Source organism: Populus nigra, chromosome 12, assembly GCF_951802175.1.
Source record: "Populus nigra chromosome 12, ddPopNigr1.1, whole genome shotgun sequence".
Taxonomy (NCBI): domain Eukaryota; kingdom Viridiplantae; phylum Streptophyta; class Magnoliopsida; order Malpighiales; family Salicaceae; genus Populus; species Populus nigra.
The window spans coordinates 13,646,773-13,670,024 of NC_084863.1; the positions used below are offsets into that span (position 1 = coordinate 13,646,773).

The window sequence follows — 23,252 nt, forward strand, 5'->3', positions numbered from 1 at the left end:
CATCGATAGATTTCATTAGCAATTTGATGTTTAGGGGTGAAATTGGAACGTCTTAGAAACAATAGGAGTAGCATTAGAAAATTGTAGACCATAAGGATAGAAGAGAAACATTAAAAGCCTATGGGGGTAAAAATAAAGTTTTTGTAACCAGCCTGCCACCAAAACCCCACAAAACCTTCACTAAGCAACGCCCTGTCCCTCTTCTCCGCAAAACCCTTGCAGCCCCATCAACAAAGCTTAAGGTCAGTTTCTCTCAAAGCTTCATTTTGAGTACCTGTCTTTTTCACCCTTGTAGCTCTCTTTGGATTTATGGGTTTTCTGAAGTTGGCTTCTTTTTGGATTTTTTTCCTGCAAAAAGAGCAAAAGATCTGATCTTTTTCTGTTTATTTAATGGGTTTTATTAATTGAATGGTAATGTTGGGTTTTTAGTGACTTTCTGTCTGTTTATTCATTGAAAGATTGTGTTTTTAACAGACCCTTTTTCTTCTTTTGCTTGTTATGTGATTTTGTTGTGCAAATTAATGAAGGTGTAAGGCGGCTTTAATAATTTGAAGAGACCCTTTTCTATTTCTTTCATTTGAAGAGCAGATTAGTATTCAGAGATGATAACTCTGGAGTGTTTGTAGAAGTGAGGAAATGTCATTGTTCATGTGGATTGTTTGATTTTAAGCTGATTTTAGATTGGAGTGGCTTAGGAATTTGTGATTGTTTCGATGGGAAATAATCATGTCACTTGCTTGTTTGGTTTTGTTTTTTGTAACTTTGTATGCTTTAAGGTAAAGAGATTTTTCATTTGTTAATGAGAAAATTTTGCGTTTTTATTGTGTAAGTTTTGTTGTTAGCTCATTGTTTTCTAATGTCAGATGGCTTGGAAAGGTATATGGCAGCTGAAAAAGCTGGTTGTGAGCTACTGTGACTGGGGAGGAAGTAGTAGGGGTATCAGGTATGAGTTTCGGCCTATAGATCACATATGTTTTAATCACTGAGTGATGAGTTTTTGTATCTAAGAAATCTAGAAGCAAATTCGATGCATGTTAAACTCAACTTATGGGAGGTCGAATGTTATAGTTTTGGTCATGTTCAAAATAAGTCCATGGGTGCACTGGGGAGAAAGTGTATAGATCAGATTGAAGTAGGAGTTAGGAAGGGTGGAAGTAGACCAAAAGATTTTCCATTTGATGTGGTAAAAGATTTGATATGACATCAGTTTGCAGAAGGTTTGCTTGAAAATAGAACTTCATAGAGGCAAAGGATCCATTTACTTAACCCAGACTAGTTCGAAAAATGAGCAGGGCAGGTGTTCTTACCACCCAACCAGCTATGGAGATGGTAGTACTTGGATACTTTTCATCTTTATCATCCTAGTTTAACTCAGCAGCATCTCGAACTAGGATTAAGAATTCTGAAAGTTATTATGGAGGTAAAATATGTTTTTCATCAAACCTTATCCTAATCTCCATTTTTCAATGTCATAGAGATCTATATCTGTGAGCAACTTTGTAAATTATGAGGGGAAAAAAATCAATGGACACTAAGACCAAACATTAACAGCTCTTTGGAACCAATTCTATACTAGAATTAATTTCATCTATTTAAGTAGATTGAATTGATTTGATTTGCTAAATGAATTCTTTTGTTTGGAATAGGTTTTAAAGTTGTGGAATTCATTTCACTTAAGTTAGTGAAAATAAATCATTTATCCGAATTGCCACCATCCCCAAAAAACTTCTTCCAAGCAGATGTGAGAGAGAGAAGGGTGTAGAGAAGGGTGTTAGTGGGATTAGTTTTCAAGGGGTTGATTATGAAGCAAACCGCACCCCTGATTTTAGTGGGATTAATTTTCAATGAGCCGATTCTGAAGCAAATTACACCAAAAGTGGTGTGATTTGCAAATCTATTAAAAAACTCTAATTTTGATTGGTTGTAGAATTCATTTATGTTTGCTTAAAGTTTTTCAAACACTAGAATTGGATAAATGTTGTTGAAATGATTTCATTTCTATTCAATTTGGAAGTTTTCAAACAGCCTGTAAGTGAACTCTATATATATGACCTGTATGTTTGTGTGAATCTCATGGATGGATGTTGATTTTTATTCCTAAACAGAAGTCCAAACCTTCATAGGTCCTTGGTGCTTATAGCACCCTTGCTGATTTTCCTGGCCACTGGCTTTTCTACAATTAGTAGTTATCGATTTAATTATGAATATGGCAGGGCCTTCATAGAGTCAAACCTGCCGGCATATAAGGATAGCAATCCACAACTAGAGGTGATCACTGAACTTTCTCGCGGTCAGCATCCATATTTGAAGGCTTTTTACAGTAAGCTTCTCCCTCCCTCTCCCTCTCCCTCTCCCTCTCCCTCTCTCTCTCTCTATTTCACACACAACAATAAATACGAGAACTAGGGTCTATTTCTACTAAATAGTAATTCTTCTCTGCAACATGAATGTGTCTGTGCTCATTCATTTGGTAAAGCCTTTTCAATGTTTTCTTTTTGGCATGCAAACAGAGAACAAAAATGAGAGGGTGGTATGTGTGAAGAATTTGACATCAGAAGACGTACATCTTCATGCTACCAGGCTAAGGAATGCGTTGGGAAGAAAAGTGAAAAAACTGCCGACAAGGCATGTGACCAAACACCCTAGCGTACAGGGTACATGGACGACTGATGTTAGATTTTGAAGCACGAAAACATTCTATATTACAACTTCTCGTGGCTTTAGCTTCATGAAGATATTGTGATAACATGCTGGCACCGGGATCAAGTGAAAGTCATCTGTAATGTATTTTCTTGGGTTAGCTTGAACTTCCGGTCATATTTTAGACGTTCCAAAACTTTGGCCCTAGACTTGGTCCCAGTTTGTTTTGTTCTAAAAGACACGACATTTGCATATCTATCCCATTCGATAAAATTCAGTTATCCTCTTATTTACCAGCTTTGTGTATTGTCACGACTTACCAGCCTAGTGTATTGTCACGACTAATAGGATTTATTGGGATTCTGATGTGAATTCAAAGGTTATTTGACCAAACTGGGATTCTTATCTGCTACTTGTTTCCATTTATTTCCCTATCTTCGTACAAGTTGGAGTCCCAGGTTCCCCTATTTCTTTTCTCTCCTGTCACAGGTCTAGCTGGTGTTGCAGCTAGTTGATGTGCGGTGAGCAACAAAGCTACTATTAGGGGGGAATTCCCACATGCTGTTCTAGCCATATTCTGATATGAAATGTATTTTTCGTTTTATCATAATGAACAGACATTATACAATGGTTCAAGAACTGATATTCACATGAATCTCTTCTCCCAAAACAAGAAGATTTGAACCTGTGGAAACAGTCCATGCTAAGTAGAAAAGAAAAACCGAAATAATAATCGTGGTAAGACAGCTGAGTTTTGTAGTCTAGATGCCTGCCAATGATTCTCTTCCATTACATGTACCTGCCTGGATGATGGTGCGCAATCATAGCAGCCGTGCAGAATCACACCCCTGCTACAAGACGAGGACCCCTGTTCCCAGTTTGGTCTTACATGCCAACCCTAATTTTTCTGTTCAAAAGTCCATCCCAATGAAATCGAATTGCCACATATCTGTGCACTTAAATATTCAACATTTAGCCTCCTGCACTGCTTTCCTAAATTTTCAATTGGAAAAATCACAATCTAGAACACACATCATTCTCTTGCATATATAAAACTACAAATTGTCAATGAATGACGATGATGACAAACGCATCTGCCTCTAACATGTTCCAAAACATCTATCGACTAGCGACAACATGGCAAAATGCTAACAATGTTATCATACCGTTACAAATCTCAACGAGCAGCTCAAAACCCTTTGCGTTAATACATAAATCATCCAACAAAATTTCAAATAAAAAGGCATGTGCTTGCATGTGTATGCTTCTATTTGACCACCTCATATTCTTTCATAGGCCTAAATTTCTAGTTAGGAACAATACTGCGTTTAAATGTGGTCCAGTGTCAATTCTGCAGGAATCAACATCCAATCTTCAGTACGCAGTTTGAAAATGGTCCAGCAGCAATCTTGTATTCTATCATGAACCCTCAGCAGTTGTGCCAGCCTCAGCGGCCTTCTTCTCCCTTTGTTTCTCTCTTTTTTTCTTGTTCTTCAGCGCATTCTTGCTCATTTGTCTGAATTAACGTCATTGATGAGTATTAACTTCGTCAAAATTGAAAACAATGTTTATGCAAGCATGGAAACAGAATATGTACTTACTCAGTGGAGCTTCCTCCAAACAACTGTCATTGCAGAACATGAAAACCATCAGAACATAAGCAAATAATTAAATCCAATCAAGCAACATTGTAATATTTGGAATAATAATTGCCAATAAAGAATAGCTTAAAAATCGAGCTGAGTATATTTGGAAGTTTGGCATCAGTTTGCCACAGCAATGCAGAAGATGAACCCAATGATTTGTATACTTGGTATAGTTCAATAGCCAATTTACTTCCTCCACTGATAAAATCTTCAAAATCTGGTAGTCAACAAAAGCAAAAGGCAGAAAAATACTGCAAGTAGGGCTTCAGAACAATGGTTGTCATGGAGAGAAGTTCCCTCCTCAAAGGGCCACGAATCTGGATGCCATGAGTTGCTTATATAATGCTTTTTTTTTCTGAGAGGCCAATGGATCTGAAACCACGTACTAAAAGCTTGAGCAATTGAAGCCATCTATTCTCCCATTAATACCAAAGTGGCATTTAAAATATTTCTTTATGCATACACAGAATCCTTTTAAAAGGGTACTCAGACACTCATATTTTTCCTACTAGTTCCCCAATTGGATCAAAAAAAATTTGAACGTAAAAAAAAAAGTCTAGCTCACGAGAAACTATCTGACATTGTTATTAATCCCGACCTAACGAATAACATATTAAATCAATCCAGGCTTTGTGGCTTAACCCACCAAACCTGCGACCCGGATCATGAACTCTACTGAATTTAACAACTTTGTTTAAAAAAAAACAGTTATTTTTTACCCAAAAATACGATAGATGCTTATAAAATTAAGCACCAACCAAAAGCTGAAATGTTTGTTCAAGACTGTGATAACCTCATAAAAAACAAACTAAAATAAATTATGAAGACCAATTTAAAATCTATCAAATGTTGAAAGATGAAATCTAAAAACAAAATCCAAAAAAGATTCAATTGGAAGATGGAATTAAAAAAAAAAAAAACTAAATGGCATTATTATTAAACCAGACCCAGTAAGTCAACCTTAAAATTTCCTAACCCGACTCATTGCCTAGCCCAGTTTTAAAATATATAAGAGTTGTTTCTATGTAATTCAGTCTACTTGATGGGTCCAAAAGCAACAAGAACAACCGGTACAAGCATGGTTTGGTTTTTTTAAAAAAAATCAAGATAATTTTTTTTTTTAATATTGAGACGATAACTTATTGGAATGACCTGGGCTTCACGTTTTAACTCGACAAGCCCGCAACCCATATCATGGACCCTACTGGGTTTAAAATTTTTGTTTTTTAAAACTATGTTTTATTTAATAATATAATAACAAAAATAAACATTTGCAAAATTGAGCAACAATCAAATACTCGGACATTTATTTGAGAATGTGATAATTTCAACCGAAACAAATTATAATGACCAATTCAAAATCAACAAAATGTTGAAGAATAAAATTGAAAGAATAAAAGCTAAAAAGCATTTAATGGAAAGAAAAAATGCATGGAAAGAAAAACAAAATGGTAGAATTAAAATAAAGAAGGAAAAAATAAAAAATAAAAAGGTAACAATTTATTTAGTGTAGTAGTTAATTACCAAAAGATGTGATCGAAGATTAAGAACAAAGTTAGTTTCAACAACACATAAATATGGGTAAGTGCAGTGGAGATTCCACTCACAATCAGCAGAAAGGCAAACCCATACAACAGTCAAATTTTAACCTGCTCGTGATTCTTTAAGAAATGACCATCTTAATTAAAAGGATAGCAGGTGGGTTTCTATACCTCTGCCTGAACAGCAGCAGCAGCTTTAGCTTGTGGAGGGCGATAAGCAGCAGGTTTCTGAGCAGGGGCAGTTTTCTTGGAGGCTGCACCTTGTCCTGACAAATAATTAATGTGTTCAGGACCCAAAAATTTATTAAGAAATGTTTCACTATCAAATCAGGGTTTAAAGTATTGATAGAACCTTGAGATTTGGTTTCTGTGACTTTTAATGAATCAACAGACTTGATTAGTTCTGCAATTTCACCAAATCTATCTGGTGATTCTGGTTTCCACTCAACCTTCAGAAGTAATTGCACAAAATCAAGATTGAATCAGACAAATAGAAGTATGACCAGTTCAAGAAAACCAGTAAGTTGTTAGAATACCAACCTCGTACAATTTATCGAACATCTTTTTGAAGTATAGTGATCCATTGTGGTGGAAAATTTTAATCCTTCAATCACATAATTCAGAAATCAGTTCTTGAATTGTTGGCAAATAAGTTTATAAGATGCATGTATGTCCATGCCTCTTACATGTACAAGAAACAAAAATAAATACAGTATCCTTGACGCCATACATAATACTGAACTGTTCAACTCTATGACACCGCAAAGCTGAGCAATGGTGCTCTACAGCTGTGCTTAAGCTATTCGATCAAAAACAAAGGTTGCTAATGAAGTATTTCATCAAGCATAAAAGCTTTAAACTACTAGTTGTTTCACCACTAGTAAGGGAGTGTTTAGGAGTGTAGTAGAGGTTGCTTTTCAAAATGTTTTTCCCTTGAAAATACATCAAAATAATGTTTTTTTTGTTTTTTTAAATTTATTTTTGACACCAGCACATCAAAACAATCCAAAAATACTAAAAAAAATTAATTTGAAGCAAAACAAAATTCAAATTTTAACGAAAAGCAGGTTCAACCTCAATTCCAAACAGGCACTAAGCCATGGCACTTGAAGCGCCTCTGAACAAAAGGTTACTGCTCATTATTGCTAAGCATTTCAATTTTCGGCCAAAATTGGAAGTGTTTGACAAGCTGCTCGATGAAAGAAGGCAATCCCATTTGCGTGAATTTGATTTTCACCAAACAAACAATATAGAAGTGTATCACCAAATGTGTTTTAGATCAGGAACAAGAATATGTGTAAGAAAGGATGAAAGCACTTCCTCTGTGACAATAAAATAGCATTATTAATCAGTAGTCAAAACTTTAAAGGTATCAAATTATGATATATGAATTCCAATTTTCGATCCAAGATATGGGTATAGGTTTGCTACACTTCTAATTATCAGCAATGGCAAGCATGACTAGAGAACCAAAAATCACAACCAATGATCATACCCATTGTCAACTTGTAGTCTTGGAGCTGTTGTGGCAGTCATGAAATAGCACCCATCTGGGGACCACTCGCTTGTTACAGACCATTCAGCCTTAGTTGTTCCAATTTTTTTTTTGTCCACATAGTCCCAGAAAGCCTGAAATTTTATTCAAGCATAAGAAGAGGAATAAGAAAGAACTTGATCACCTAATTACTTACTCGAAGCACAAAATAGGTCAAACTACATAGAACTGAAAGAAAGAAGATTTTTTTTTTTCATCCTTGGCAGCTTAAACATTAACATGATTTAAATTTGGGTGGAAAAGACAAGGCAGAGGGCTTGCACAATTTCAGCCCAACCCGGGGGAAAGAAACCTAGAGTTGCCAGGAGAAAACAAGCACATAAGAAGATAATAGATGACATATTCAATAGCTTCATAATCCTAGTTATTGAACAAACAAGCTCTGGGAAAACCCCCTCCATTTACAAAAAACAAAGCCCTATAAAAAAGCAAAGGGTATCTCCAGAGAATGCTCTAAGGTACAAAGAAACACACAAGCATTCCTCCTTCCAAGAGTATCATAAAGCAAGAAGAGGGTCAAAAAGACAAAGCCTAATGGAAGAAAAGACAATCAGTAACATTTTTATGTGGTGTTTAACATCTCAATCTACCAAGAAATGAAGAGAAGAATAGTAGAAAAACTCTAGAAATCCCAGACCAAGAGCATATGAATTATGACCTTCCCAAGGAACATAAGAAAAGATATTTTAACTCATCATAAATGAAGTACACAAAAGAGTTATTGACCTAGGGCTTTCACTAAGTAACAAATGAGCTGATCAAAAATTAAATTATCCCAAATTTTGTGCATTAATGAAAGAAGAGACAGTGAGGAACTGGAAAATGATTTAGCAGGAAATACAATCTTCAATGAGAGGAAGGGTTAGTTCAAATAATCTCAACCCGAAATAAAACTGCTAGAGAATAATCAACTTGAACTTACTCACCATGTCACCAGGTAAGTTACCAAAACCAGCTAAGCATAGAACTGTAAACCAAAGAATTAAGGAAACATATATCACACAAATAGAATGAAGAAAAAGGTGCTTCAAGTTAATCAAATTGTAAAATATACAGCTAGCTAAAAGAACAATCTTTGCCAAAGGATACATTTCCCTTTTGGGTTCCATCGGACAGTATTGTAAGGGCCCGTTCCAAGCTCAAGTAGAGGATGGCACTTCTTATCAAACAATGTTGCGCTTGCAGGCATAACTAAAATAGTCAAGGAAGCACAAAATTTGTGGAAGTAATTGAGACAGAAATGTGAATGAGCGCAATCTGAGTTGAAGACTAGTAAATTTTTGCATCCTTCGTTTGTAAACTGTTAAAGCTGACTTAAATGTTCAGACATGAGAAAAGTTTATATATATATATAAACCCATCTGTGCAAACACAGAAATGCAAAATTAACTCTTCAAAAAGAAATCTACCAGAATAACATGGCACAAGTTCGCTATTTTGGAGAATCCACCTCTGAGAAAACCCAACTGCACAAGGTCATCATTACAATATGATTTGTCCCTCAAGGGGTAGAGTTCTCATATCAAAGTTCCTCTACACTTTATAGATGTCCAAATCACTGAGAGTAGATACTTGGTATCAGCCCCTGTCTTTTAGTTACATGCAAACGAGATCTACTAGCAGGCTCCATGCATTCATGTTTCTTAGACATGTCCTCCAGATGACTGCTTACCTTAATAAGAGTGACAACATGGATCTAATGCAACAAATCTTTCACTCCATGTATGGAACAAGGATACATCCATAAACAACAGCAAACTCTGAACCAGAACATGACCACTGAACATCGTGAATTGGCCCCTCTTTACCTGTTCATGGATCAAACAATCAAAAGTCACAGTGTCTGCAGACAACTAAAAAACTGAAAAACTAATCCCGAACATACGTAGAGGTACCAGCCCCTCATGGGACCCATTGGTTGTAAGGTAGTTCAGCTTGGACTCTCCATAATAACTTTGATTGGTCTTGTCAACATCTGATTGCGCGACCACCAGAAGCCCGGTAGAACCACGATTCCATTTCAGTTGCACTGTATCACATCGGAAAAAGCTCCTTCGAGCAACAGGCTGACTTTGCATTTCTTTCCCACAAGCAAATATCTGAACACTGGCTGGAACACCCTACATGATCCAACAATTAATTAAAAAAAATCATCATAAGGAAGAAGGACAATTAAGGACACCCAAATCTGAAAACCAATTTAATATCTGCATCCTGCTTGTCAGGAGCATATTGAAATAACCTGTCTAACTGTACAATGAGCCAAATATTGGATTTGCCAAATCCCGAAAGCACCGTGTATGTTGACAAATTTACCATGAGAATCTTACTATAAGAAAATTCAATGTCATCAATTTGAACCTAAAATTTCTATATTTTGGTGATAATACAGCATGAGTTTATCCAATCACAATTCCCAGAATTTGGAAGTTTTGATCAATTATTGGTAAAAGTTTAATTTTTAAAAAAGATCCTTCTTTCAGCATCCCAATTTTTACCATGATTGGAAGAAAAACTATATTCTCAATGTAGTAGTCGACAATATCAATATACAAAGTTATCAATAGCTTTTATTCAGAAAAACTAACTACTGCAAGCATCCATTTTGCAGTGCACATGCATGACAACATTGTATTTAAGATATGGTTGTGCTTGCATGTAAATGCAATGATGTAATCATTGATTACAGATTTACTTAACATGGATAGAAATCATTCCTTAAACTTGGCCTAGAAGCATGGAACACACACCTTAGACTCTGGGATAAATGCTGCCACATGAGACCCTGGCACCATTGAAAGCTCAACAGCAGCTACCCCAGGAACCCTTATGCGGTGAACAATTCCTTTAGAGAAATCTTTGGGATCGAAAAATTGTATTTCATTTGTTGCCATCCGACATGCAACAGCTTCATCAGAACTTAATCGGATCGAGGGCCTGAAGGGCACACATATAAACAATTACATAGTTAAGAACTTCAATATCAAATTACATGCAAGCACATTGGAGGAAGGAAGAGAGAGATAGAGGGAGAGATTATCCAGAACAAGATATTTTAAAATTCCATTTTCAGCATAAGCAAGACAGTATCATTAAATTATGATTCCAGAAATTATGGAAAACTACAATGATAATGAACAATTTTGTATGAAAATGAGCAAAATGTATTTTGAATTCACAACTTTCTTCTAAAAATACAGTCAGCTAAAAGTATATATTACCACGTGGTCTTTGTCATGTTCTTTTGGAATTGCTGATAAACAGAATCACCACTCTCTATCTTCCACAAAACCAGATTCTTATCCTGTGGTGTCGATGATTTCTGAAAAGTCTGAAGATAAGTCCCACAAGGTGACAACACAGCAGCTAGAACATTGGGAACTTGGAAAGATTTAATCTCCTTAAAGCTACTGCAATCATAGATACTAATAACAAAATCACTTTTCATCACCAGAAGCCTAGACCCATCTTCACTAAACTTTGCACGACTACAAGGAACTCTCTCAAGCTTAACACTTGGTTCACCATTCCCAAATGGTGGCCCATTCCACACAAAACACCCTTCTGGTCCTCTAACTGTAACAACAGAATTCAAACAGAAACATAAGAAAACAAGCAATAACATGAACAGCTATATTAAAACTCATAAAGGAACGGTCTTTTTGTTCTGATAAGTACCTAAAATCTCCAAGGAAGGTGCAGTGTCCTTAGCTGCCATAACTTATATAACCAACTAAAGACCGCTCAGATAAAATCCCACCTGCATCAACCAAAAATCAACAACGGGTTCTCATTGTTTTTTTCCAAAAAGACTCCAACTTTTATGTCTTTTCTACAATTAAGCTAATATAAAAGGAGCTAGGCACTGGACTTTAAATCAAGCAAAAATTGAGATTTTGTATTTTCTACATGAATTACAATAGTGGGTATGCATAAAATGATTGATTAAAATAGAAAACATCTTGGGAAAAATTAAAGAGCTGTTTGGTGGTATGGGGTGTTAATTTTCTTTTTATCGTTGTTTTCCTTGCAATTTCTAGGGAACCCAACAGAAAGATGGTACCTTAACTTGGGAAGTGAGTAGCCGGAATTGTATTTCTGTGGACCGCCAGCTGCAAGAAATGGAGTGGGATCGCAGTACCTAGTAACGGCGTCGGAGGAAGTGATTGCTTGAGAGTGGACGCTTGTTATAGGTTAGCCCCTCGTTCTCATTTAAAAAAACAAAAAAAAAAAAAAGAAGAAGAAGAAGAAGCAAATTATAATTTAGTTCTTTATTTTTAAGAAAGTAATAGATTAGTTCCTATAGTTTTAAGATTATCATTTCAATCCTTATATTTCCATCCTCACGGATAAATATAGGGTTGCGTGAAAAATCAGGAACTCATTCATGTTTGACAGTGTGGTTATGATTGTTTTTCAAATAACTTTTCGTATTGAAATACATGTCAATGATATTTTTTATTTTTTAAAAATTATTTTTAACATAAGCATATCAAAACAATCCAAAAAAAAATTTTAAAATTTAAAAAAACGTAGGTTGAAACACATAGCCAAACAGACTTTTAAAGATTTAAGATGTTTTTTCAACTCAAAAAAATAGAAAATATGTTGAAACTATATTGTTTTCTTTTGAAGAAAATAATAAAATGAAAATCTTTTTTTCTCCTTTTAAGAGTATTGTTCATTATTTATTTATTATTATTTTGAGAGAGAAAATTCTAACTTAATTATTTATTTATAAGCACAGTAACACTAGTACAACATTTTCATAGTGTCCAGATATACATGGCTTTTGCTAGATGGGAGAAAATCTAGTTTTTTTAAAAGAAAAATAGTTTCGTTTCTATATTATTATTTTTTTATATTTGTCAGTTTTATAAAAATAAATTGAAAAATATTTTTCTGTATTTAATTATATTATAAAAAATAAATTAAAAAATCACTTATTAATATTTTTTTTCAAGTTTATTAAAAGAATAAAAATCATATCAAACAAATAAAAAAGTTAAAGGATGATAAGATTAAAAAAATTAAATTATTTAAAATAAAATAAATAATAATTAAAAAAATAAAAACTAAATTTATAAAAAATTTGAATGATGAAATTAAAAAAAATAATTTTATAAATTATTTAAAAAAAAAATTCTTTTTTTAATTTGGAAAAATAGAAATTTTATTTTCTATTTTTCTTGGAAAAATAAAGTAATACTTCGTTACCAAACACCGTTGGTTTTTTTCTTAATTTGACCGTAAATCATTTTTTATTGATCAACATTTCTAAAATTAAACAAACATGAGGAAGCTTATTAGTAAATGCTTCCAAGAAAGTGTTTTTCATGAAACAAACGCCTTGTGAAAAAATCTTTTGCAATTTGTTCTAATGCAAGTTTGATGCAGAAGTCAGATTATGTGTAAAAACTGCTGAACCAAATTCTATTTCCACAGAGCTGGGTACCGGATACTGTAACGAGCACCACAGATATGTTAAGGAGGTGGGAGGAAATGAGAGGAGGTAGAGGAGAGTTTGAGTTGGACGGTACATCAAGAATTCCATGACCTTTCAGCAGAGATCATAATTTGGAAGCATTTACGAGGAAGGGAAGAGTATATTTAGATTACAGGAACAATTAATGGATCTGTGACTCCCAAGCTTCGAGAATTGTATACATTCCAGGGTTCAGGTAATTATTTTCTTCTAACTTTGGTCGAAAGTGTACTTATGTTCATTGAATTCTAAAAGGCTAAATTGAAGTGGCAAAAACCAACAAAACTATCCTTTTTATAGCTTCATTTATACTGTTTTTTGTTCACAGAAAACAGTTTTTGTCCCATCTCAATTCCAGATTTCTGTCCTCCCTCTCTCATGGGACAGCTTGCCATTCTGTCTGGTCCAGCCCTGCCAGTTCAATCCCGTTTTCCTAAAGGCCATTTGCACTAGAATCAGCTGGAAGGGTTTTGTTTTGCTTGTTGAATAGTGTACAAATTCAAACGTATTGTGATAATCTATTCTTGATTTTGGACGAGTGGTTGTGATTTCAGGCTTCATTTATGTATGCAGGTTCTTGCCTGCTAAGAATAACAGACAGAGATGGAGACTAGATAAGGAAACTGATGGAGACTAACAGCAGAGTAGGAGAAAATTCAAGAAATCTTTTGAGTTTACAAATGTATTGGTATAAAAATCAGGATGAAGCAGATGCATGCAAGACCTTTTACTTTGCTGGAAAGGAAACTATTGCCAACCTTTTGACTTGGGCCCTTCTCCTTTTTGCATCGCATCAAGAATGGCGAAACAAAGCACGCGAAGAAGTATGTCGTGTTTTTGGAGGGCATGAGCTTCTTGGTGCAGAGAATTTAAGTCATCTCAACCATTGTTAGTCCTCATGGACCACACAGCAAGAGGTTCACTCGTTATACTGACCAAATCAACAGACAGTTTATTTTTACATGTCCCATAATCCAGAGACAAGGATCCAGCACAAACAGCACTCAATTGAGGAAAACGCGGACCTGCATCTGTGGAATCATGTCAATGATGTAGAATGTGACAGACCAGCTGTATGAGACTTCATTAAACAAGTAGAGCGTCCAATTGATCACTGAGCTCAGTTTCTGAGGTCACAACGAGACATCCAATAGAATCAAGTTGACAACAAGAGCACGCGGCTGAGAGAAGCTCAATGCACGCGATCAATGGCATCCACTTTGGTAAGTGGCACTAAGAAATGAGCAGCTGGGGAGCGCACATTAATTCTTTTATCATCTAGACACATTATATAATCACTTTCAAGGGAGTAAAAATAGAAACGAATCTACCACAGTATGTACAGATTAATTGATCATCGGGAGTTTGATTCAATTTTCAGGGAGAAAGAATCTATCCCCTAATTGCTGCAGCCATGGCAGGCAAGCACACTGCACAAGCTCCAAAAGTGATCCAAAGCTTGACTATCTGGCAGCAGCGTGCCGTGAATGCTAAGAACCCATGAGCTGCTCCAGCAAACCCAATCACGGTCAAGATTTTTATGGCAAGCTAGCCCTCTATGATGTCCACGCATCAAGATACGGCAAAGTTCTGCGAGCCGTCGCGATGAATAATTCACATTTTACGTGCTGTATCCTTGAGATCCTCTCCATGCAAATTTTGAAGTTTCAAGAAACCGATTATAAAAAGGTTGTCATCTTCCCTCACTTTTCCAGGAACCAGGAGCTTAAACTGTGCATCAATTGATCTCAGCTTCTTTAAATCATCGTTATTTTTAATATTTCAGCTCCTAATGTAGCTTCTTTCTGTACAAAAACACAAATTTGAAACATGATAAAGAAAAAACAGAAAGGGAGATATAGAAAGATTCAAAGAGACACCCATGCCTACCATTTATAAAGGGAAGGAAGTCGAGTATTCCTTCCATGGTAATAAAAGGCAGGTGGGATGCAAGAGAGGGAAACCAAGTTTGTGGTAGTGTTGGCGCAGCGACTCATCGGAATCTGATTTAGTGGCAATAGGTAATAAAAAGGCTAAAATTACTAGAGGAGGAATGACATGGTTCACCATGATGAAGCAGGGATTTCGGACACTCATGCTCATGACGAATTGAAGCGTAAGATATCCTTCAAAGACTCTCTTGTTGGAGACTCCCGTGAAGATACTCCACTAGAGGCTGATTGGATGAACAAGTAACCGACCATCAAGATTTAAGATTCTATGAACTTTTTATTCTGGCTTCTCCTACTTTTAAACCTAATCTGGGATTTATCTGGTTTGTTTTACATGTGGTCGTTATGGCCATCGTGCTGAAAATTGTAGTGCCTGCCATGGTGAAGAAGATATAACAGAGGATTCTAACATCGCTTACGATCCTCCAATTCAAATGGATTCTCCAACAATCAGACCAGGAATTGTAGAACCGTATGGTGCTTGGATGCTGGTTCAGAAATCGCGACCGAGTGGCAAGAAATTCGATCCGCTGATTAAAACAAAGAGTGTTAAGGTAACTACGACAGTCAAGCAACCTTATGGGGATTCAGACAGTACCCAGAAGGCAATGAGATCACGATATGATATTCTGACTGAGTTTCAAGTACCGGATCAAATAGAAATCCCTGAGTCTAGTGCAGCTAGAGAGATTTCAGGCAATGATTTTGACAGGTTAATTATAAATGGTGATTCTTCCAGGCCTTTTTGTAATCCAGCCCCCTGTTCATAGTCAAAAGAAGAAGTCACCTGTACTGGCTCATCCCAGCCTAATCCTAGGCCTAAGCGCTCAATACCCGCCAGACTTCATGATCCTACTGATTCTGTGGACTATGTGGATATGGTCAGTGCTTAGTTACCGGATAATGGCATGATTAGTGACACTATTTCAGTTGTCGAGGAGACCCATCAGTGTGCTGTGTCGGTATGATATTTGAAGCTGCAGGCTCGTTTGAAAATTAAGTATCAGTTTGATACTAGCTCTTCGTTCCTTGCTAAGTCGAAGTTTTCTTTATGCGTACACCATATTGGAATTGTAGAGCGGCTGCAAGCTCTAAGTTTAAAAGGCATTGTTTGTAATTTAATGAAGATCAATAAAGTTGATATGGTGGCTATTGTTGAGCCTCGTATTGATGGGGTTATTGCAGATAAAAGAATCTCAGAACCTTGGCTTTCCTGATTCTTTCAGAGTGGAAGCTCAAGGTTTTTCAGGTGAATTATGGATTCTGTGGAAGGACTTTTCCGATAGGGTTCGTGTGATGGAATGGTGGAGGTCAGTTTGTGCACCTTGAAATTGATAATTCGTCCACAGGCAAGTGGTTTTGTACAGTGATATATGTCAATCCTCAGTTTCTTTTGAACCGCAATCTTTTCAGCCATGATTGGGGACTCGAGAGCACAAGGCAACCTTGAAGCTTAAAACTAGCCCGTATCATAAAAAAAAAAAAAAATTGATGCCCAAATCCATAAGAAATTGCAGATCCAGCCAACTCAATCTCTAGTTTAGTGTTTAGTGGATGTCTTGTTTGCATATTTTACTCGTAAAATATTTTTATATGGAATGTTTAGCAAGTAATGATATGAAAAATTATAGAAGATAAATAACGGTGGTGATAATGATAATTGTAAAATTCAACGGTGAAGATGGTTGAAATAAATATTTTATGAAGTTTTTTAAGTTAAAAAGTATATTTTAATAAATTAATAAGTTGTAAACTATTTTATGCTTAAATGTTTATCTTGTAAAATATCATGAAAAAACTCTTAAAATGATTTAAACTTATAGAGACTTGGTAAAATCCACGCTATTTTTTATTATTATTATAAGTTCGCTGAGCAAACTATAATAAAGGTAGACTTTGAGGGTGGTGAGATCAATTACTAAAATATGATCATAAAATTTGACGAGGATATACTCTATAAAATAGATTTAATCTCAATTAATGTATAAACTATACTCTATAAAATAGGTTTAATCTCAATTAATATATAAACTAATTTAAAAATATATTGAGAACAAATTTCCAATCATCCTCATACAATATGGTTTTATTTTATCTTACTTGCAAGTGCTAATTGAGGCCAGGCCAGGCCAGGCCAGTTGTTTATGTATACAGATACCTATACATATACATCATGGTGTGTGATTGTGGGTCTGGATTTTTGCATTTTAAAAGTATATAAAAAAATTGAGAATTTTTTGTTTTTTGTTTTAAATTATTTTTAAAAATAAAAATATTATTTTAATGTATTTCCGAACAAAATTTACTTTAAAAAATAACCGTTAATATTCTCTCATGCACCCCAATAATACTAGTACATTTTTTTTTGTAGCTATGAGTGTCCGGATCAGCTTACACGCATCTCGATTAATTTTTCGAGGTTCGGAAATTAACGACTAGATAAACCTCCAGTAACTCTGAAATTTATAGTACTCGAACTAGTAATTTATGAAAAGTAAACTTAGAACTTAATCAATTGAGCTATACCCTCAAAATTACATTAGGACATTTTTTTTATTAACATGAATATTTGGGCTAGCTTGTACGCACTTCAACTAATTCTATAGGCCTTAAAATTAACGATCATGTAAGCTTCAAGTGGCCATCATATTAGTAATTACAGGACTTAAATTTAAAATCACAAAAAAACAAATTTTTTAATTTTAAACTTTTATCACTGATTTACCTGCTAAATGATTAGAGTAATACATTTCTTGATGATTCAAATAGAGGAGACATTTTGTGGTTCCTCATCCTCCTTGTCCCTCCATACTCGATAATGCCTTCCCCTCGACGTTTGTTTAGCCATCATGATGATGATCCTTTCAACCATTTTGTCATCAATACAGAAAAAATAATGCAAACCTCAAATCATGTCATGTGGTATCTTATCCTCCTCTACCATGTTTCCTCACCTTTAAGCTATCAAGCGTTGACGAGGCCAAGCTAACTTCATTTGTTTTTGAACTATTATTAGCACGACCCAAACCAACTCGGCATAGCATTGTTGATTATTTTGAGTTTGTTTGTTTTTGTATTTGAATTTTATATATATTTTTTTATTTAAATTTAATATTTCTAGTGTTTTTGTATCATTTAATATGCTGATGTTAAAAATAATTTTTTAAAAATTAAAAAATATTATTTTAATGTATTTATAAATAAAAAAGCACTTTAAAAAATAATCGTTACCGTACTCTCAAACACCTTTTTTATCCCTCTATGCAACATCGTTTTGCATTTCTATTTTTCAGAAGAGATTAGAGAGTTTCTTATTGGAGAGTATCAAAACTTTACTCGAATGAAAAACGCTTCTAACATTATACAATTCAATGGCCTTGTAAAACTAGGCTATTTCCACGACGAGCATTAACTTAAATTAGTCTATTTATTTTTGTGTTTTAAAAATATTTTTTAAAAAAAATTAAATATTTTTATTTTTTTTACTTCAAATTAACTATTTTAATGTTTTTATATAGTTTTGATGTGCTGATATTAAAAATAAATTTTAAAAAATAAAAAATTAATGTATTTTCAAATAAAAAATATTTTAAAAAATAATTACTATTAAATTTACAAACATTCAAGTCAATCTAAAATGCTATTGTTTTCTAAAAAAGATAAAGAAAAGTTTAACAAATGTTTTTTGAAAAAAAACAAAAAACCACATTAAATCACATCAATCCAGTTACTATTTAATCCACCAAGTCAACCGAGATTGATTGGCTTAACTCTCCCTTGGTTCGGCATTAGAGTCGGTGTCCTATTCCGAGTAGTCACCGGATTAATTTGCCGGTACGAACCAACAGTTGAAACAATGATGATCACTATACAAACCAATCAAACAGATGCAACCACCCACATGAACCGATCTCCATGATGATTTTTTTAATTGAGAAATTAAATAACAAAACAACCTTCAAATCATGAGAGCACATAGCTAATTGGCTAGTAATTAAAATAATATGAGAAGGATCGCTGAGCTCTCTAATCATTGTAACTCCCCAGACAAAGTATGGGAAATCAATACGCAAAATACCAATAATCATTTCTCATAATAACAGCAGTGATTTCTTTATTGATAGTTATGGTTTAAAATATTTTTTATTTAAAAATAATATTTTTTTTAATTTTTAAAAACTAAAATCAAATTTTTGATTGTTTAAGAATTTATTTGGAAGCATGGTTGTGATTATTTTTTAAAATATTTTTCATGCTGAAATGCATTAAAATGATATTTTTTTATTTTTAAAAAATTATTTTTAAAATTAGCGTATCAAAACGATCCAAAACATAAAAAATCATTAAATTTTTTAAAAACACAGATTAACTCGTGTTTCCAAGTACTTTCTGAACCACGAAAATTTAATGGGACAAATTCAAATATTGTCTACCCTAATTTGGGTAGAAGTTGTACCAACTAGTAATGCCCACTAAGGTGATATTATTTGGCAGACAAGAATGCTTTAAAGTCCAAAAACAACAAGGTTTAGTTTTTAAGGCATGATTTCAAAGCTTTCTCCTTGAAAAAAAATAATAACAACAATGGCAATGGCATGATGAGAGTGCTGCTTGCCTGGAGCTGTCTCGATGGAGACATGCACCAGAAAATATGTGCACGAATTGAAGCAGGTAGCTTTCTACTCTCCAAGCACTCTCCACGCAAAACCACATAGAAGTATGAATAATTTATATATTTATATTTAATCGAGAGTGATACGTGTATACTAACCCGAATATTAATCTAAAAAAACCCACATAAAGTATGAACAATCCATTTGTTTTTCTTATTCGTTGATGATCGTTTGGGGCTTCCTGGGGGTTTTTTAGCATTAAAATAGACGTTTGGTGTGTGAAATCCTTAAAAAAAAAAGAGGTAAAGGTCTCGCACAGCCAGCATTTCTTAGGGATTCGGGATCTCTGTTGATAATCGGACCTTCAGCCTGCATTAAAATATGCTATGAATATCAAAACAGCCTCTAAAACGCAGCAAGCATCAATGTCGAGTTTTGAATTTTCACGACACATTTTCATTAAAATAAGGTTTAATAGTCGTTAATACCAAAGTTTTAAGAAAGGATCCGAGATACATCTTAGATAACAAGATTTAGGTCACGAGACTGGAACTTGTTTTTTTAAAAAAAAACTAAAACATTATTATTTTGATAAAAAAAAATATAATAAAATTTTTACTAGGTTTTCTCAAGATTAACTTGATTATGAATCAATCTAGATTTTTTATTTTTTTCTTTAATTTGAACTAGTTTAGGCCTGGATTTATTTGATAATCAGAAATTAAATAACAATAATTACAACTATCCTCCCATATTTTTTTAAAAAAAAAAAAAGAACATAAGAAGACTTAGTTTTATTCTTTGAACACGTGACTTATGAGGCTCAAAGCGTGACGATGGTGGAATGGAAAAGAGATATTCTCCTTGTATGGTTCAAGATATGTATTGAATTCTTGATGGAAAAAAGCAATCATGATGTATTAGAATTAAGTTTTTGTTTACCAAGATTTTTTTTTGTTAGATATTAAATATATCATTAAAAATATAAAAAAATAATGTATTTACAAAAAAAAACTCTTCTATCAAGTTTTTTTTATACAAGTATCCGAGAGCACACGTGTTTTAAAAGTGCATTTTCCCTGAAAAGCATCGAATGCTGATGTTTTTATAGTGTTTTCAACGGTTTTAATATGTGAATATTAAAAATACAAATACAAATCATTTTGATGTATTTTCAAACGAAAAAAACTATACACTACAATAACAAACACATAAACTAAATTAAAACAATAACTCAAAGGGTTTATTCACTTACTAGTTGAACACAAAATTCAATTTAAATTGATAATGTAAAATAAAAAGAGCTCATTAACCATGTTCTTGCAAAGAATTCAAAAGTAACAAGCAATGGGATTGAATTGCCATAGATACCAAATAAGCATAGTCCTCTTGTCTTCTAACCTTTGGTTGCTTTGAGAAATCAGGCAAAGACAATGGTGGAAGCAGAATATCATCATGTGATATTGTTGCATTGCCTTTTCTTTTCCCCTAATTCCCTCAAAACATTGCTTAGTTCTAGGTTTTGGTATCCTCCTTGTTGTTTCTACTATCAAAAATAATGCACACGTCACCCTCCCATCTTCGAGTCTTGTCATGTATCAAAAAAAAAAATTAATTATATATTTTTTAAAAGAATTTTATTTTTTTTATATGTTAGTATCAAAAATAAATATTAAAATAATAATAATGTTATTTTAATGTATTTATAAATAAAAAAATACTTTTAAAAATAATATTTACCGTAGTGTACTGAGATTAATGTAAATCCCTAAAGACCACTGACATGGAGAAATATTTCTAGGAGATATATCCAAAATTCAATAAAAATATATTCGGCCACACTTGATAAATTATCAGGCAATGGTTCGGTCTAGCGTGATTAATTACGTATTTGATGGTGTAATGCAGGATATTTTTTTAAAATATTTTTTATTTAAAAATATATTATAATTATTATAATATTTTTTATTTTTAACATTAGTATATTAAAAACTAAAAAATATTAATTTAATATATTTAAAAATAAATACATTTAAAAAAAACATCCAACAACAAAAGGTACCATGTATACTTAAATATAACTATATATTGATAACTAATTATTCACGGTTTGTTTAAGATTTTAATAGCGGTGATGGTTCAAAATATTTTTTTGTTTAGAAATACATTAAAATAAAATTATCAGGCAATGGTTCGGTCTAGCGTGATTAATTACGTATTTGATGGTGTAATACAGGATATTTTTTAAAAATATTTTTTATTTAAAAATATATTATAATAGTTTTATTATAATATTTTTTATTTTTAACATTAGTATATTAAAAACTAAAAAATATTAATTTAATATATTTAAAAATAAATACGTTTTAAAAAAAATCTAACAACAAAAGGTACCACATATACTTAAATATAACTATATATTGATAACTAAATATTCACGGTCTGTTTAAGATTTTGATAATGATGATGGTTTAAAGTGCTTTTTATTTAAAAATACATCAAAATGAAGTTTTTTATTCTAAAAAAATTATTTCTCACATCAACACATCAAAACAATTTAAAAATATATAAAAAAATAAATTTTTAAAAACACAGTGCAAATCATTCCCAAACTTGACATCGTAAAAATTGTTTAAATTAATCTTACTTTCATAACTAATTAATATTCTCAAAATAACTTTTTTCTATAATGATTAAGGATTCCAATCTCGAAATCACATACAATATATTAATTATCATATTAACAAATATAATAGTTGATAAGTTACTATATATCAACATACTATATTAACATATCTATTAGTATTACACTAAATACATTATAATATATTAATTATCAAATCATCACAATTCCTAACATGAATCTGTCTACATATCTTACATATCCCACATATCCATTATGGTTTTGAGTGTCCAACCAGCTAGTAATGCTCAACTCTTAAACATTGTATGTTTATTTTATTTTTTTAATTTAAAGCTGTGTTTTAGCGTATTTACAAAATGTGTTTAACTTAAAAAAATATTAAATTAATATTTTTTTAATGCTTCTTTAAAGTTTTGATGTGCTGGTATAAAGTACAAAAAATTATTTTAAAAAATTTTTAAATAAAAAATATTTTTTAAAAGTATCATCGACTACAATACTAAATACTTATATGCGTTTGGCATAATTTTTATGGTTATGATTAAAATTTTTTTTAAAATAAAATTATAAATTATAAGGTTTTTTTTAATCAAGATTCAAAAAAGAATTTTCAGTAAAACCTATAAAAATATATAATAGATAAAATTTAACTGTACAATGTCAAACCTGTATCAAACCTGTAGTTGGAGCGAATGGAGGTCCAACCACAATAAAAACATAGCCTAAGTTTGTTTACGAAGAACACCTTGAATAGCTAATAAAAATTCATTTTTTATATAATTTATATTGATTTTTTTTCATGAAATATTAAATGGTGTTTGGTTACTATTTTAATATTAAAAAAACAAAAATAATTTTGAGTTTCCAATCATGTATTCATGCTCAACATTAAATTAAGTTTATTTATAAATAATAAATTAACTAAATTAACCTCAAATAATTAATAAAAAAATTATTTCTCATAGCCCATATTTTTCTTTTAAAATGCTAGGCAGCATTTAATTATTGTCTCAGTATTAAAATTGGTAAAAATACAAGCGATAATATTTCTATACTTAAATTTACTCTAAAATATTTAAAAAATATATTTATTTTCTATACTATACTATACTTTTTTTTATGTTTATTCCTTTTATACCATGAAAATAACCAAATTATTATGCTAACATGTACTAT

At 32.7% G+C, this 23,252-nt stretch overlaps 2 protein-coding genes across 3 annotated transcripts; one reads left to right on the forward strand and one right to left on the reverse strand.

The window, feature by feature from the left end:
* Nucleotides 1–103: 103 nt before the first annotated feature.
* Nucleotides 104–3,047, forward strand: LOC133669714 (large ribosomal subunit protein mL43). Of its 2 annotated transcripts, none has more exons than XM_062089946.1 (4): nucleotides 104–242; nucleotides 864–943; nucleotides 2,124–2,320; nucleotides 2,511–3,047. In XM_062089946.1, exons 2-4 carry the CDS (start codon nucleotides 864–866, stop codon nucleotides 2,681–2,683), a joined length of 450 nt encoding a protein of 149 aa, XP_061945930.1. In that variant the 5' UTR covers nucleotides 104–242; the 3' UTR covers nucleotides 2,684–3,047. The 2 variants fall into 2 exon arrangements, with proteins under 2 accessions (XP_061945930.1, XP_061945931.1); XM_062089947.1 differs by having other exon boundaries at nucleotides 105–242; nucleotides 2,214–2,320; nucleotides 2,511–2,921.
* Nucleotides 3,048–3,662: 615 nt separating this feature from the next.
* Nucleotides 3,663–11,604, reverse strand: LOC133669713 (uncharacterized). Its single transcript, XM_062089945.1, has 14 exons — nucleotides 11,446–11,604; nucleotides 11,061–11,142; nucleotides 10,604–10,958; nucleotides 10,133–10,319; nucleotides 9,268–9,502; nucleotides 9,122–9,190; nucleotides 8,472–8,573; nucleotides 8,309–8,349; nucleotides 7,323–7,456; nucleotides 6,368–6,431; nucleotides 6,180–6,276; nucleotides 5,999–6,093; nucleotides 4,242–4,264; nucleotides 3,663–4,156 (listed from the first exon to the last, which is right to left on the reverse strand). Exons 2-14 carry the CDS (start codon nucleotides 11,098–11,100, stop codon nucleotides 4,060–4,062), a joined length of 1,539 nt encoding a protein of 512 aa, XP_061945929.1. The 5' UTR covers nucleotides 11,101–11,142; nucleotides 11,446–11,604; the 3' UTR covers nucleotides 3,663–4,059.
* Between the last annotated feature and the right edge of the window lie 11,648 nt (nucleotides 11,605–23,252).